The 14,717-nt window shown below is 55.9% G+C and overlaps 1 protein-coding gene and 1 pseudogene across 1 annotated transcript in view; one reads left to right on the top strand and one right to left on the bottom strand.

Annotated features, from left to right (window-relative positions):
* Positions 1–13,660, top strand: part of TTC38 (tetratricopeptide repeat domain 38) — a 29,082-nt gene extending 15,422 nt beyond the window's left edge. The window contains exons 8-14 of the mRNA XM_038007313.2: positions 361–420; positions 1,685–1,723; positions 3,496–3,577; positions 5,014–5,179; positions 6,009–6,168; positions 6,402–6,475; positions 11,623–13,660. Coding sequence (XP_037863241.2) covers positions 361–420; positions 1,685–1,723; positions 3,496–3,577; positions 5,014–5,179; positions 6,009–6,168; positions 6,402–6,475; positions 11,623–11,716 — 675 coding nt within the window. The 3' untranslated portion in view covers positions 11,717–13,660. The remainder of the gene's footprint in view (positions 1–360; positions 421–1,684; positions 1,724–3,495; positions 3,578–5,013; positions 5,180–6,008; positions 6,169–6,401; positions 6,476–11,622) is intronic.
* LOC119622912 (U2 spliceosomal RNA) lies at positions 12,393–12,506 on the bottom strand (annotated as a pseudogene).
* Positions 13,661–14,717: the final 1,057 nt, after the last annotated feature.

Here is a 14,717-nt window from a genome sequence, read left to right as displayed (position 1 = left end):
CACCTTGGGAGGCTGAGGTGGGCGGATCACCTGAGGTCAGAGGTTTGAGACCACCCTGGCCAAGATGGTGAAACCCTGTCTCTACCAAAGACACAAAAATTACCTAGGTATGGTGGTGCACACTTATAATCCCAGCTACTCAGGAGGCTGAGGCAGGAGAATCGCTTGAACCCAGGAGGCAGAGGTTGCTGTGAGCCAAGATCGTGCCACTGCACTCCAGCCTGGGGGACAGAGCCAGACTTTGTCTCAAAAAAAAAAAAAAAAAATGATGGTTTCTGCATTAGCACAAAACAACATTTTTTTTTTTCCCCATAGGCCTTCAGACTTTTCATACATTCTTTTTTTTTTTTTCTCCTCCAGGACTCGGATATGTTGGCTTGTCATAACTATTGGCACTGGGCTTTATATCTGATTGAGAAGGTAAGATGGCCGTCTGTTTGCCCTGTCTTATCCTGTAGAGATTCCAGAAGGAGAAAGATTTTTCTAGCTTTTGTTGTGTATTCACATCCCATGGAGCCCTGATGCAGTGGAGCATCAGGGTTTGATGAATGTTTCCAAAGAAACATTTCCAAAGGGCATTTCCAAAGCCCTGATGAATGTTTCCAAAGAGCGTTCCAGGCTTGACCTGTTGTAGGGATTTTTCACTGTAGAGGCCTGGAGATCACGTCTGTGGTGTATAACTTGTAGAGACCATTCAGAGCAAGTGCCTGTGGCTGGAGCGGAGAGCGAGACGCCCACCCTGCAGGGTGTACCTACCTGGGCCATGAGATCTTGTAGCGGGAGCCAGGGTGTGAGGCATCTGCTCGTGACACCCTTGACCCCAGTGATTCCGCCGCAGGGTTCCGTGTGCCAGACTGTCACTTCCAGTGCTCTTTATCCTGCACAAAAGCTAGAAGCTCCCTGAATGTCCAAAAAGTGAGAAATGCTGAGAACATGAGGGTCCTGTCATGATATAAGAATGTGATGATAAAGTGTCTGGAAGATAGCACAGAACCCAGCTAAATGTACAGGAGAGGAAACATATGCAGAAAAGAAAAAGGCGGCTGGGCTCAGTGCTCACGCCCGTAATCCCAGCACTTTGAGAGGCCAAGGCAGGCAAATCACCTGAGGTCAAGAGTTTGAGACCAGCCTGGGCAACATGGTAAAACCCGGTCTCTACTAAAAATACAAAAATTAGCTGGGCGTGGTGGTGCCTCCCTGTAATCCTGAGGCTGAGGCATGAGAATCACTTGAACCTGGGACACGGAGGTTACAGTGAGCCCAGATTGTGCCACTGCACTCCAGCCTGGGTGACAGAGTGAGACCCCATCTCAAAAAAAAAAAAGAAAAAAAGAGAAAAAGACTAGAAAGAAATACATGAAAAAGCTTGCAGCAGTTAGTATGAGCAATACCTATATTAACTTTTCCACTAGGAGAGAGAATGCTTCCACAGCAACTGTTTCTTCAGTGGTGGCGGCACAGGTACTGCTGTCCTTTCTACACTAGGGAACCAAAGGTCCGGTTGAAAGCGGGTTCACCTTCTCCCATCCCAATGCCACCAAGATACTGCCCGTCCCCCTCTGAGAGGAGGTGGAGGCCTGAGGCCATGTGCTCAGGGGGCTTTGGCCTGGCCGTTTTCAGTTCACGTCCCAGTATTACACTTTGCTTTCTCCAGAGTTTAATCAGGAGAACTTTATTCTTCCAGGGCGAATATGAGGCCGCGCTGACCATCTTTGATACTCACGTAAGTTGCGCTCACACCGTGTTCAATTTGTTGCAGCATTTTGCCTTTGAATCTCAAAGAGACCAAATCTTTGAGTTCTTCAGGATTGTCTCAGCCAGAAAAACAGCTGGAGCAAGAACATGTTTCTTGTGTAAGGCCTCATGGGGTTAATTTTGCCAAGAGCAGTGTTGTAACCCTGCCTATGCTGGGGACAGTGGTTGGCCCTGCTCACCCCGAGGGTGCTGGTAGATTTACACATCTAAGGGCCTCGCCTCTGCAATTGTGGACTCTCCTCCAGCCCTTTCAGATCACTTTTCTTTGGTAAGACAACTGGTCTACCCATAGGAATTTTTTTTTTTTTTTGAGACAGAGTTTCACTCTTGTTATCCACGCTGGAGTGCAATGGGGCAATCGGCTGGAATTATTTTTCTTCACTATAATAAAATAAAAATAACATAAAATTACGTGTACAAGGCTGGGTGTGGTGGCTCACGCCTGTAATCCCAAAACTTTGGGAGGCTGAGGCGGGTGGATCATTTGAGGTCAGGAATTCAAGACCAGCCTGGCCAACATGGCGAAACCCTGTCTCTACTAAAAATACAAAAAATGAGCTGGGCGAGGTGGTGGGCGCCTGTAATCCCAGCTACTCGGGAGGATGAGGCACAAGAATCGCTTGAACCTAGGGGGCAGAGGTTATAGTGAGCCAAGATCACGCTACTGCACTCCAGCCTGGGTGACAGAGCGAGACCCTATCTCAAAAAAAAAAAAAAAAAAAAAGAAAAAAGAAGGGTACAGCTCTGTGGCATTAAGTGCATTCACATTGTGCAACCATCACCACCCTCCATTTTGGGAACATTCTTCATCTTCCCAAACTGAAACCCTATACCCATTAAACACTAACTCCCCATTCCTCCTCCCTGGGCCAGACATTCTTTTGAGAGGGGGAAAAAAGCCTGACTCACAGCTCCAAGGACCCCAGGGATGGCTTCATCATAAAAGCCTGGAACCACAGAAATGCTTGTGATCTGGGGATCTAAACATCAGAGAAAAGCACACAATAATTTCCCTCGGTCAGGAAGTTGTAGTAAGAAATGAAGGGTGGGCCGGGTGTGGTGGCTCATGCCTGTAATCCCAAGCACTTTGGGAGGCTGAGGCTGGTGAATCACCTGAGGTCAGGAGTTGGAGACCAGCCTGGCCAACATGGTGAAACCTAAACCTGTGTCTACTAAAAATACAGAAACTAGCTAGGTGTGGTGGCGGGCGCCTGCAATCCCAGCTACTTAGGAGGCTGAGGCAGGAGAATTGCTTGAACCCAGGAGGTGGAGGTTGCAGTGAGCCAAGATTGCGCCATTTGCACTCCAGCTTGGGCGACAGAGGGAGACTCTGTCTAAAAAAAAAAAAAAAAAAAAGAAGTGATGGGTGACATACTCCAAGAACTCGAGGTGGCCTGCTCAGCAAAGCTGAGTCTAGAAACGTGATCAGGCAGACAACCCTCCCACCGGTGTGGTCTGAGGCCCGGGAGTGGGAGGTGGCCGATGCTTTGGGCCTGGTCTGGGCCCTGGGTATGCAATGCAGTGGGCTCTTTCTTCAGGTCCGCCTGGTGACCCCCTAGTGCTTGGAGCGTCTACACCCCAGGCAAGGGTGATGGGCCTGTTAGTTGGGGTGATGGGGACAGTGGCGGAGGGCTTGCTCTATACGGGCCCCACCCCACCTAGACAGGCTGACCCTAGCTGTGCCTGCAGCCCCCTCATCTGGCCCACCAGCTGAGCCCGCCTTGGTGCCCTGTCTTCCAGATCCTTCCCAGCCTGCAGGCCAGTGGTACCATGCTGGACGTGGTGGACAACTGCTCCATGCTCTACCGCCTGCAGATGGAAGGTAGCCACCCCTGCAGCCCCACTGGCTTCTGCCTCTTCCTCCCACATCATGAGGAAGAGGGTGCTGTGGCCTAGGCCTAGGGCTGGGCAAGAGCTCATGGGTGAGCCGCTCCAGACCCCTCTGCAGACCTGGCTGCTGCCTTGGGTAGTGCTCTGCAGCTGCCTCCCAGCTGGCCCAAAGCTGGAGGGGGTGCCCAGGCCATGGGTACTGCTCTGCAGCTGCCTCCCAGCTGGCCCAAAGCTGGAGGGGGTGCCCAGGCCACGGGTACTGCTCTGCAGCTGCCTCCCAGCTGGCCCAAAGCTGGAGGGGGTGCCCAGGCCACGGGTACTGCTCTGCAGCTGCCTCCCAGCTGGCCCAAAGCTGGAGGGGGTGCCCAGGCCACACTGCCCTTTCTAACAGTTCCTACCGCTCCTCGATGTGGAAGCCTCCAGCTCTGCACCCAGGGCGGCACCTGCTGTGCTGTTCCCACTGCCAGCCTGCCAAGCCTTCGGGGCACTGGTGGCACCTGGTCATCTGTCTCGATGCCACCTCCTTTCCTGAAACATGAGAGAGTTTCTCAACTCCCTGGGATTGCAGACAGGTTTCTCAACCTTGTCATGCTCTGCAGGTAGCCTGGAGGGATCAGCCACAGCTCTGGGGGCTGTCGAGGGCTCCAGCCAACCACTGGGGTGCCAGATGGTTCTCCCCTTACCTCAGGCTCAGCAGAGCCGTCTGGAACCACAGAGGCCTGGGCTAGGGCCTGGGTCAGCAGCACCAGGAGGGGTGCAGGCCTGGGCTGAGCAATTCAGGAACCTGAGGGAGTGCATGGCAGGCTGTTTCTAGAGATTCAGAAGGCTTCCTAATGGAGGTGAAATGTGAGCCCCAGGAGCATGTGTGGGGCTTGCTGGGCAGACAAGGGAAGGAGTTACACTCGGAGAAAGCAGACCATCCAGAGCTACCGGGAAGCAGAAGCCAGCAGCCTGCTGCAGAACAAGAGGCCAGAGGGCGGGCTTGATGTGGTCAGATCAGGCAACAGCAGGCTGAGGGGTGCAAGAGCCAGGGAGCCCACTGGTGGGAAGGGCAGGCTGAGGCTGGAGACCCAGAGAAAAGTGGGGAGCCCGGGGCATCCATGGGGAAGCCGGGGGTTGTGTGGGAACGCCGGGGGATCCAAGAGGCCTGGGGTTTGTCAAAGCAGACAGAGGTTTTGTTTAATAACCTTTGACACTTTTTAAAATGTGCTTCCTACTTAACGTGTCTATGGCTTCTATAATTAAACAGTCCTAACAGAGGCCTAAGCACGAGGCCAGACACTGCCCATGGCCCTGCCTACCTCCCTGGCCTCTCACCTGGGACAAGGTCATCAGGGCCTCCAAGGGAAGCACTGTGGGGGAGGCCCTTGCACAGGACACACCCCAGAGCCTCATTCCAGGCCCTGGGTCTCCTCCCCATGTCCTCAGGGGTGTCTGTGGGCCAGCGGTGGCAGGATGTCCTGCCTGTGACCCGGAAGCACAGCCGAGACCACATCCTGCTGTTCAATGATGCACACTTCCTGATGGCATCCCTGGGTGCACACGACCACCAGACCACACAGGAGCTGCTGACCACCCTGCGGGACGCCAGCGAGTATGCAGAGGGGACCTTCTTGGGGTGGGGGTCCTCACCCTGCCGAGAGGGTGACGGGGTGCTAGGGCCATGCCGAGAGCTGTTCAGTGCCTGCCCTGCCTGTGAGTGCAGCAGGGGGATGCCCATGGAGGCTGCTCCCCAGTGTGCACCGCTATAGATATGTGTCCCCTGGTGCAGACTCCCGAGGCGTGTGCACCCACAAGTGTGTGGCCCACAGCTCTACAACTGGTTGCCCCAAGACACAGAGCTGCCTCCATCCCCATCGTGGGTATGAGATCCTCAGGGTCACAGGGCTGCCTCCCGTGGAGAGGACACAGCGAAGCCCTGAAACCAGAGACACCTGCTGCTTACAGGCCCTGAGGTCCTGGACGAGGTGCTTCTCTGATCTGAACCTCAGTTTCCCCATCTAAATCAGGGATAGCGCCTGGCAAGAGCTGGTGAGGGCTGACCTGGGGGACCTGGGCTGCCCTGCCCATTCCCTTCTGGGGGTGGTGATTGCCTTGACTTGCAGTGCCAGGCCTTTGCCTGTCTTGTCAGCAATCCTGACAGTTCTGTTAGACTGGCACTGTTATGCCTGCTTCACAAATGAGCAAACTGAGGCTGGAAGGTGGGGGACCAGGTAGCTGGAAATGGGCGAACTCCAACCCAGGTCTGAGCTTAGTGCCCTGTCCCGTCCCCTTGATGGGCTGCCCCGCCTGTCACCTCACCTCATCAGCGTGGCATGTGTCAGGCACTGGGCCAAGGACACCTCGCTGAGGAAGAAATGACCTGCCCCTCCCGGACATTCTGTGATGGGCAGACAGCTGAGGGCACTGTCTCGGGTTTGCAGATCTCCAGGGGAGAACTGCCAGCACCTCCTGGCCCGAGACGTGGGGCTGCCCCTGTGCCAGGCCCTGGTGGAGGCTGAGGACGGGAACCCTGACCGCGTCCTGGAGCTGCTCCTGCCCATCCGCTACCGGATCGTCCAGCTCGGTGGGAGCAATGCCCAGGTGAGCCGATGGCTGCCAGCCAGGGCACCTAAGCCCCCAAGTCTCTCCCGTGGTGTTGGTGCCCACAATGTGAATGTGAATGTGTCTCTCATGCTCCCGCCCTGTAAGTTGGTCATCGAGGGTGTGGCATCAACACCACTGTCTCCCTGGAGAGCAGGCAGCCCTCGGTGGGCGGGGGCTTACCTCCCCCATCCCGAGGTACAGGAGCCTCACATGCCCAATTGATATTTCAGAGAGATGTCTTCAACCAGCTGCTGATTCACGCGGCCTTAAACTGCACCTCCAGCGTCCATAAGAATGTGGCCCGGTGAGCTCCTGGCCCCTGCCCAGCACTCCCGACTTTCACAGGCTCTCCCTGCAGACCTCGGGAGTGCCTGGAAGCCCCACCACCCTTGGCCCGAGATGCTCCTGCTTCTGAGGCTGTGAGGTTGGGAGGCTGTGGGGAATTTGGTTCTCCTTTGTTAGCGGGCTCAATTTGACCAAGTGGAGCCAGCTTGACCCCGGGCCCAACCTCCCACCCTCCCCAGCCCACTCCCTTTTAGCCATGCTAAGCTACCTGAGTACGCAAATATGTCCTGCTCTTTCAGGCTCCTGGGCCTTTGCACGCTTGGAACACCCTTTCTCCTTTTGCACCTGGCCGACACCTAACGCTCAGACCTCAGCTCATTTCTCCTGCCTGCCTGCGCTGGGTGCCGAGAGGCAGCAGTGAGCAGGCACACCAGGCACTGGCTACCAGGAGCCCATCTGTAGTTGGGGGAGCGACAGGGAGCAGTCAGTCCCACAGACACACGTAAACTCACACTGAGGGAGCAGCAGCTGAGGGCACACCCGAAAGTGCAGTGGGTTTAGCCAGGCCAGGCATGGGGCTGGTAGGAGGGTGGTGTGGCTGGAGGGTGGGTGTTAGGAGGGTGGAGTGACTGGAGGGTGGGTGTTAGGAGGGTGGTGTGGCTGGAGGGTGAGTGTGTTAGGAGGGTGGTGTGGCTGGAGGGTGAGTGTGTTAGGGTGGAGTGGCTGGAGGGTGTGTTAGGAGGGTGGAGTGGCTAGAGGGTGGGTGTTAGGAGGGTGGTGTGGCTGGAGGGTGAGTGTTAGGAGGGTGGTGTGGCTGGAGGGTGAGTGTGTTAGGAGGGTGGAGTGGCTGGAGGGTGAGTGTGTTAGGAGGGTGGTGTGGCTGGAGGGTGAGTGTGTTAGGAGGGTGGTGTGGCTGGAGGGTGAGTGTTAGGAGGGTGGTGTGGCTGGAGGGTGAATGTGTTAGGAGGGTGGCGTGGCTGGAGGGTGAGTGTGTTAGGGTGGTGTGGCTGGAGGGTGAGTGTGTTAGGAGGGTGGTGTGGCTGGAGGGTGAGTGTTAGGAGGGTGGTGTGGCTGGAGGGTGAATGTGTTAGGAGGGTGGCGTGGCTGGAGGGTGAGTGTGTTAGAAGGGTGGCGTGGCTGGAGGGTGAGTGTGTTAGGAGGGTGGTGTGGCTGGAGGGTGAGTGTGTTAGGAGGGTGGAGTGGCTGGAGGGTGAGTGTGTTAGGAGGGTGAGTGTGTTAGGAGGGTGGAGTGGCTGGAGGGTGAGTGTGTTAGGAGGGTGGCGTGACTGGAGGGTGAGTGTTAGGAGGGTGGAGTGGCTGGAGGGTGAGTGTGTTAGGAGGGTGGCGTGACTGGAGGGTGAGTGTTAGGAGGGTGGAGTGGCTGGAGGGTGAGTGTTAGGAGGGTGGCGTGGCTGGAGGGTGAGTGTTAGGAGGGTGGAGTGGCTGGAGGGTGAGTGTGTTAGGGTGGCGTGGCTGGAGGGTGAGTGTTAGGGTGGAGTGGCTGGAGGGTGAGTGTTAGGAGGGTGGTGTGGCTGGAGGGTGAGTGTGTTAGGAGGGTGGAGTGGCTGGAGGGTGAGTGTGTTAGGGTGGCGTGGCTGGAGGGTGAGTGTGTTAGGAGGGTGGTGTGGCTGGAGGGTGACTGTGTTAGGAGGGTGGAGTGGCTGGAGGGTGAGTGTTAGGAGGGTGGTGTGGCTGGAGGGTGAGTGTGTTAGGAGGGTGGTGTGGCTGGAGGGTGAGTGTTAGGAGGGTGGAGTGGCTGGAGGGTGAGTGTGTTAGGAGGGTGGTGTGGCTGGAGGGTGAGTGTTAGGAGGGTGGAGTGGCTGGAGGGTGAGTGTGTTAGGAGGGTGGAGTGGCTGGAGGGTGAGTGTGGTAGGAGGGTGGTGTGGCTGGAGGGTGAGTGTGTTAGGAGGGTGGTGTGGCTGGAGGGTGAGTGTGTTAGGAGGGTGGAGTGGCTGGAGGGTGAGTGTTAGGAGGGTGGAGTGGCTGGAGGGTGAGTGTGTTAGGAGGGTGGTGTGGCTGGAGGGTGAGTGTTAGGAGGGTGGAGTGGCTGGAGGGTGAGTGTTAGGAGGGTGGAGTGGCTGGAGGGTGAGTGTGTTAGGAGGGTGGAGTGGCTGGAGGGTGAGTGTGTTAGGGTGGTGTGGCTGGAGGGTGAGTGTGTTAGGAGGGTAGAGTGGCTGGAGGGTGAGTGTTAGGAGGGTGGTGTGGCTGGAGGGTGAGTGTTAGGAGGGTGGAGTGGCTGGAGGGTGAGTGTGTTAGGAGGGTGGAGTGGCTGGAGGGTGAGTGTGTTAGGAGGGTGGTGTGGCTGGAGGGTGAGTGTGTTAGGAGGGTAGAGTGGCTGGAGGGTGAGTGTGTTAGGGTGGTGTGGCTGAAGGGTCAGTGTTAGGAGGGTGGTGTGGCTGGAGGGTGAGTGTTAGGAGGGTGGAGTGGCTGGAGGGTGAGTGTGTTAGGAGGGTGGTGTGGCTGGAGGGTGAGTGTGTTAGGAGGGTAGAGTGGCTGGAGGGTGAGTGTTAGGAGGGTGGTGTGGCTGGAGGGTGAGTGTTAGGAGGGTGGAGTGGCTGGAGGGTGAGTGTGTTAGGAGGGTGGAGTGGCTGGAGGGTGAGTGTGTTAGGAGGGTGGTGTGGCTGGAGGGTGAGTGTGTTAGGAGGGTAGAGTGGCTGGAGGGTGGGTGTGTTAGGGTGGTGTGGCTGAAGGGTCAGTGTTAGGAGGGTGGTGTGGCTGGAGGGTGAGTGTTAGGAGGGTGGAGTGGTTGGAGGGTGAGTGTGTTAGGAGGGTGGAGTGGCTGGAGGGTGAGTGAGGAGGGTGGAGTGGCTGGAGGGTGAGTGTGTTAGGAGGGTGGTGTGGCTGGAGGGTGAGTGTTAGGAGGGTGGAGTGGCTGGAGGGTGAGTGTTAGGAGGGTGGTGTGGCTGGAGGGTGAGTGTGTTAGGGTGGTGTGGCTGGAGGGTGAGTGTGTTAGGGTGGTATGGCTGGAGGGTGAGTGTGTTAGGAGGGTGGAGTGGCTGGAGGGTGAGTGTTAGGAGGGTGGTGTGGCTGGAGGGTGAGTGTGTTAGGGTGGTATGGCTGGAGGGTGAGTGTGTTAGGAGGGTGGTGTGGCTGGCAGGTGAGTGTCAGGAGGGTGGCATAGCTGGCAGATGAGAGGGTAGGGGAACTCCAAGGAGCCCCCACCATTGCCAGCAGCCTTGGTGCTTCCATGGCCCGGTTGGTCTCCCTCCACTCAGGCTGCTGAGCCCTTGGCCGGTGGCTGCATAGCCCCTGTGTGCCTGAGGAGCGACTTTGACACCTCTCCTTGCTCAGGTCCCCCATGACCCTCAGACATAGGTGGAAGGAAGAATAGAGGAGCCATGGGGTGCCTGGTGGGGAAGGTGTGCTGTGAGAGCAGGTGGCAGCCCGGGGCCACAGGAGGCCCTTGGCTGGTGACAAGCCCAGTGGTTAGGCGCAGGTGCACCAGCGCAGCTCCCTCTAGGCAGGGTTACCCAAACTGAGCCGTGCAGGTTCTGTGGTACTGATGAAACAGGTCTAGCTGGCAGCACTTGAACCGCCTAAAACTGTGAAATGTCTTGGACACATGCTCCCTGCTTTGCCTTACATGGCCATAGACAAAACCATGCATGTTTCTTTAGTGGTTAAGCCCCTTGGGGAGCTCAAGCTGTGGTGTGGGTGGGAGTTGGTGCCTCTGGCAGCAGCAGTGGGGAAAGTGGCTGTGTGGACAGGAGGACTGAGGGTGGAGCTGGGGTGAGCATCTGGGGGGCAATGCGGCGGTGCTGATGTGGCCTTCCCCAAGGCCCAGTGGGGGAGAGCAGGCTGCATGGGTAGCTGACCGCAGTAGGTGTGGGGGGTGCCTTCTCTCCAAGTCCTGTCCTGCCACCAGGCAGCATCCATGGGGCCATCAGCACAGGTCACCAGCCCCCAGGGTGGGAAACCTTCCACCCCCAGCCATGGTGCCCCCACACACTGAGTGCCTGGCCCCAGCCCTTTCACACCACCCACGCCCTACAGAACCACTGTTGTCAGATGTTTGGGGACTGTCTTAGTTTGGGCTGTTACTTTAAAAGTGCCACAGACAGGCCGGGCATGGTGGCTCATGCGTGTAATCCCAGCACTTTGGGAGGCCAAGGTGGGTCGATCACCTGAGGTCAGGAGTTCAAGACCAGCCTGGCTAATATGGTGAAACCCTGCCTCTACTAAAAATACAAAAAATTAGCCGGGCATGGTGGTGGGTGCCTGTAATCCCAGGTAATCAGGAGCCTGGGGCAGGAGAATCACTTGAACCTGGGAGGTGGAGGTTGCAGTGAGCTGAGATTGCACCACTGTACTCTAGCCTGAATGTGAGAGGGAGACTATCTCAAAAAACAAAAAACAAAAAACAGTGCCACGGACTGGGTGACTTGCACAGTAGGCATGCATTGTCTCACGGTTCTGGAGGCTGGAATGTCCAGGATCAAGGCCTGGCTGGGTTCAGTTGCTGCTGAGGCCTCTCTTCCTGGCTTGTGGACAGCCATTTTCTTGTGTCCTCACATGACCTTTCCTTTGAGTGCCAGTTCTTTCACGTCTCTTCTTTCTTTTTAAATTTTTAAAATATTTTTAGAGGCAAAGTCTTGGTCACCCAGGTTGGAATGCAGTGGTGTGATCACAGTTCACTGTAAACTCAAACTCCTGGGCTCAAGGAATCTTCCTGCCTCATCCTCCCATAGTGCTGGGATTACAGGGGTGAGCCACCACATCCACCTCTTCTTATAAGGGCACTAATCCCATTCACAAGGGCCCCACCCTCATGACTTAATCACCTCCAAGAGGCCTTGTTCCTAATACCATCACCTTGGGCATTTGGGCTTCAACATATACATTCAGCCTGGACACAGACATTCAGTTCACAGCAGGGTCTTTACCTCAAAGTGTACCTGGGCTTCCTCTCTTTCAACCTGGGTTTTCCCCACTCATACCTGTTCTGCCCCATCTTGAGTGTGGCTTCCTGCACTGGAGGTCTGTGCCCTCCCATCCTTACCTCTCTCCAAACTGAGACCAGGCCTCCTGCCCCTGGGCCTTGGCCCTTGCTATTCCCTCAGTGCCGCAGTCCAGCCTGCCTGTGTTCTGCCTTGGGACCAAGGGACCACCAGGCCCCACATCCCTCTAGAAGGTTCTGCAAGAGAACCTCCATGTCTGTTTCCACAGGAGCCTTCTGATGGAGCGTGATGCCTTGAAGCCCAACTCGCCCCTGACTGAGCGGCTCATCCGCAAGGCGGCAAGCGTCCACCTCATGCAGTGAGCCAGCCTGTTCACCTTCACCCTGCAGAACCTCGGTGATGGCCTCGCTGCGTCCAGTCAGCGTGCTGCACCGGGTTAGGGTCAGGAGACAGCTGGAGCCTGTTTGTTAGGGCTGTTAGAGGGTGATCTTCAGTTTTACCGGAAGGGGGTCAGAGGTTAATTTTAAATGTGATTCTAAATCTTTCAGTCCTTGAGAAGGGCCAATGTGCATTTTTCAGCAAGTCACAGCCAGTGCGAGTGCTGCTCTTTCCACCTGCCTTGCAAATTCTGTTTCCCAGGGGAATGTGTCTACTGCCTGGTGGTTCAAGGGTTGGAAGGCAGGGCAGGGGTGGGAGCTGATTCCACTAGGACAAGTCTTCCAGAGGCAGCCAGCCTCCCACCACCGCCTGTCTCCTTCCAGGCTGCCCTTGGGATGCACCTTTTCATTCTTTCCCTTATATTCTAGACAGGCTCTGTCATCTCATTGTGTTGCTGTCCCATTTTTCAGGTGAGGGTACGAGGGGTAGGGGAGTGGCCTGCCCAGGGTCACACTACAAGAGGCCCCACCTGCTGCCTTTGGGCTCCGCCCCCTGCTGCTGCACCCACCGCCCTCCTTACAGATGAACGTGCACATGGGGTCCTCCTGCTATCTCTGGGGCGAGTCTTGGAGCCCCCTGGGGGGCTCTGTTGGTGCTGATTTGGACTCATTTCTCTTTTTAAACTGCACATCATAAGGCTTCATGTTGAGCATGATTTTAAACTGATAAGAACAGATACTACACTTGATCTTAGCCAAAAGGCCGAGAAGCGATTGAGCATGATTTTAATCACTTTTGAGATGCAAGGATTGAGCTCAGAGCTTCTCTGCTGTGGCAAAACGCAAAGTGCTGTGATGTGTGGCTGTGACAAGCCTGGAGTGGGCCCTGTTAGTGCCGCCTCTGTCTCCTGCTTCCCCACTGAGCACCTCCTGAATGTGCTGCTGACTGAGTTGTGCTGCTTTCAGCCTTCCTGTGAGGGGAGGTCCCAGTGCACAGATGTTTTTCAAGTTCCTCAGTTTGTACTGAAATTAGGTAGGGATTCATCAGGGCAGGAAGCAGGCCTCCTAGAAGAGAGGAGGCCTCCAAATCTATTGAGTCCCCACAGTGTGCTCAAGCCCAGGCAGATTTCTGTGGTTAAAATGAATTATTAATCAGTTCCTTCAAGTCTTTGAGCATCTATGGTGCAGGCCTGGGGCTGGGTCCTGGGGAGATGGCTTCTCCCTGAACTTAAGGTAGGTGGGGCAGGCCAGGCCAGGCGCAGTGGCTCACACCTGTAATCCCAGCACTTTGGGAGGCCGAGGCGAGTGGATCCCCTGATGTCAGGAGTTCGAGACCAGCCTGGCCAACATGGTGAAACCCTGTTTCTACTAAAAATACAAAAATTAGCTGAGCATGGTGGCGCACATCTAATCCCAGCTGCTTGGGAGGCTGAGGCAGGAGAATTGCTTGAACCTGGGAGGCAGTGATTGCAGTGAGCCAAGATCATGCCATTGCACTGCAGTCTGGGCAACAGAGCCAGACTCCCATCTCAAAGGGAAAAATAAAAAGTAGGTGGGGCATCTAGTCAAGAAAATGGGTAATTATAGTAGGACTTCCAGAGAGTCGCCTTCTCTACCCAGGAACTAGGGACACGTCCTAAGGGGAGCCTCCCTCCCCTCTCCTGGTTCCAAGCAAGACATGACTTAGCTGTGCAATTGGGAACCCTAGTCCCTCCTCCAGGAAGCCTTCTACCCCCCAATCCCCACTGCAGGCTGGTGAGGGTGCTGCCTCTGTGCCCCTCAGCCCTTGGCATGTGTCCTTGCTATTGCACCCCTGCTGTGACCTCTCCAGGTCAGGGACAGCATCCGTCACCTGGCACATGGCCTGCACTGAGTAGCTGTCAGTGAAAGTTGGTGAATGAATGCATAAATAAATGAAGTCGAACTCTGTATTAGGCCTTCTTGCATTGCTATGGAGAAATACCTGAGGCTAGGTAATTTATAAAGAGGTTTAATTGGCTCACAGTTCCATGGGCTTTTCAGGAAGCATGGTGCTGGCATCTGCTTCTGGTGCAACCTCAGGAAGCTTAAGATCATGACATAGGGTGATGGGGAGCCAGTGTATCACATAGTGAGACCAGGAGTAAGAGGGAGAAGGGGAGGTCTTGGACTCTTAAATAACCAGATCTTGTGTGAACTAAGCAAGAACTCATCACCAAGGGGATGGTGCTAAACCATTCGTAAGGGATCTGCCCTCATGACCCAGTTACTTCCCACCAGGCCCCACTTCCAACATTGGGATCACATTTCAACATGAGATTTGGAGGGGATACACATCCAAACTACAGCAAATCCTATCGGGGGCAGAAATGAATCTGCCATAGATAGGCCTCACCTACTATGTGCTGATATGATACAGGGAGAGGAGTATCAGGAATGAATATTGGGGATCCCTCTGCCATTCTCCCAGCAGACATCCCCAGGATGAGCTGAGGGGAATGCAAAGCAGGCCAAACTCTTTCCAAGCTGTTTGACCACACCCACCTACCCCAGCACTCTCTGTCCCTGCCTGGTGCCCTGTGCTGGGCTGGGTGAGGCTGGGGAGACTGGTGAGTGAGGGCTGCCCTGCCCTTTATGAGCCCACAGTCTTCTAGTGAAGGAACACAGCAACATGGAGTGATTGGTGTGGATGATGCAAAACCAGGGACATGGGACCCAGAGGTGGCCTCAGCCAGCCTGGAAGGCCTCTACCTTGGGTCCCCCACGCCCCCCCCCCCCCCCGGCCCACCGTGGCTGCTTGCTGGACAGCTCTCCCCGCAGCCTGCCCCAAGTAAACAGCTTATCTTCGTCCCTGAGAATGGTGCTCTCGATTTCCATCCTTTCCAGAGCGGGTCCTCCCAGGCTCCTCTTCCTGCATCCTCCTCCATCCATCAGTCCTGGATAATCAGACCTCCCGCTTAGTGACACTTTGCCGTGGGTGGAGCCCCTCATTTGATCCTCAAGCCCC

Source organism: Chlorocebus sabaeus, chromosome 19 (assembly GCF_047675955.1).
Source record: "Chlorocebus sabaeus isolate Y175 chromosome 19, mChlSab1.0.hap1, whole genome shotgun sequence".
NCBI lineage: Eukaryota > Metazoa > Chordata > Mammalia > Primates > Cercopithecidae > Chlorocebus > Chlorocebus sabaeus.
Note: the sequence above shows the minus strand (reverse complement) of the source record. Positions and strands in the feature narration are given on the sequence as shown.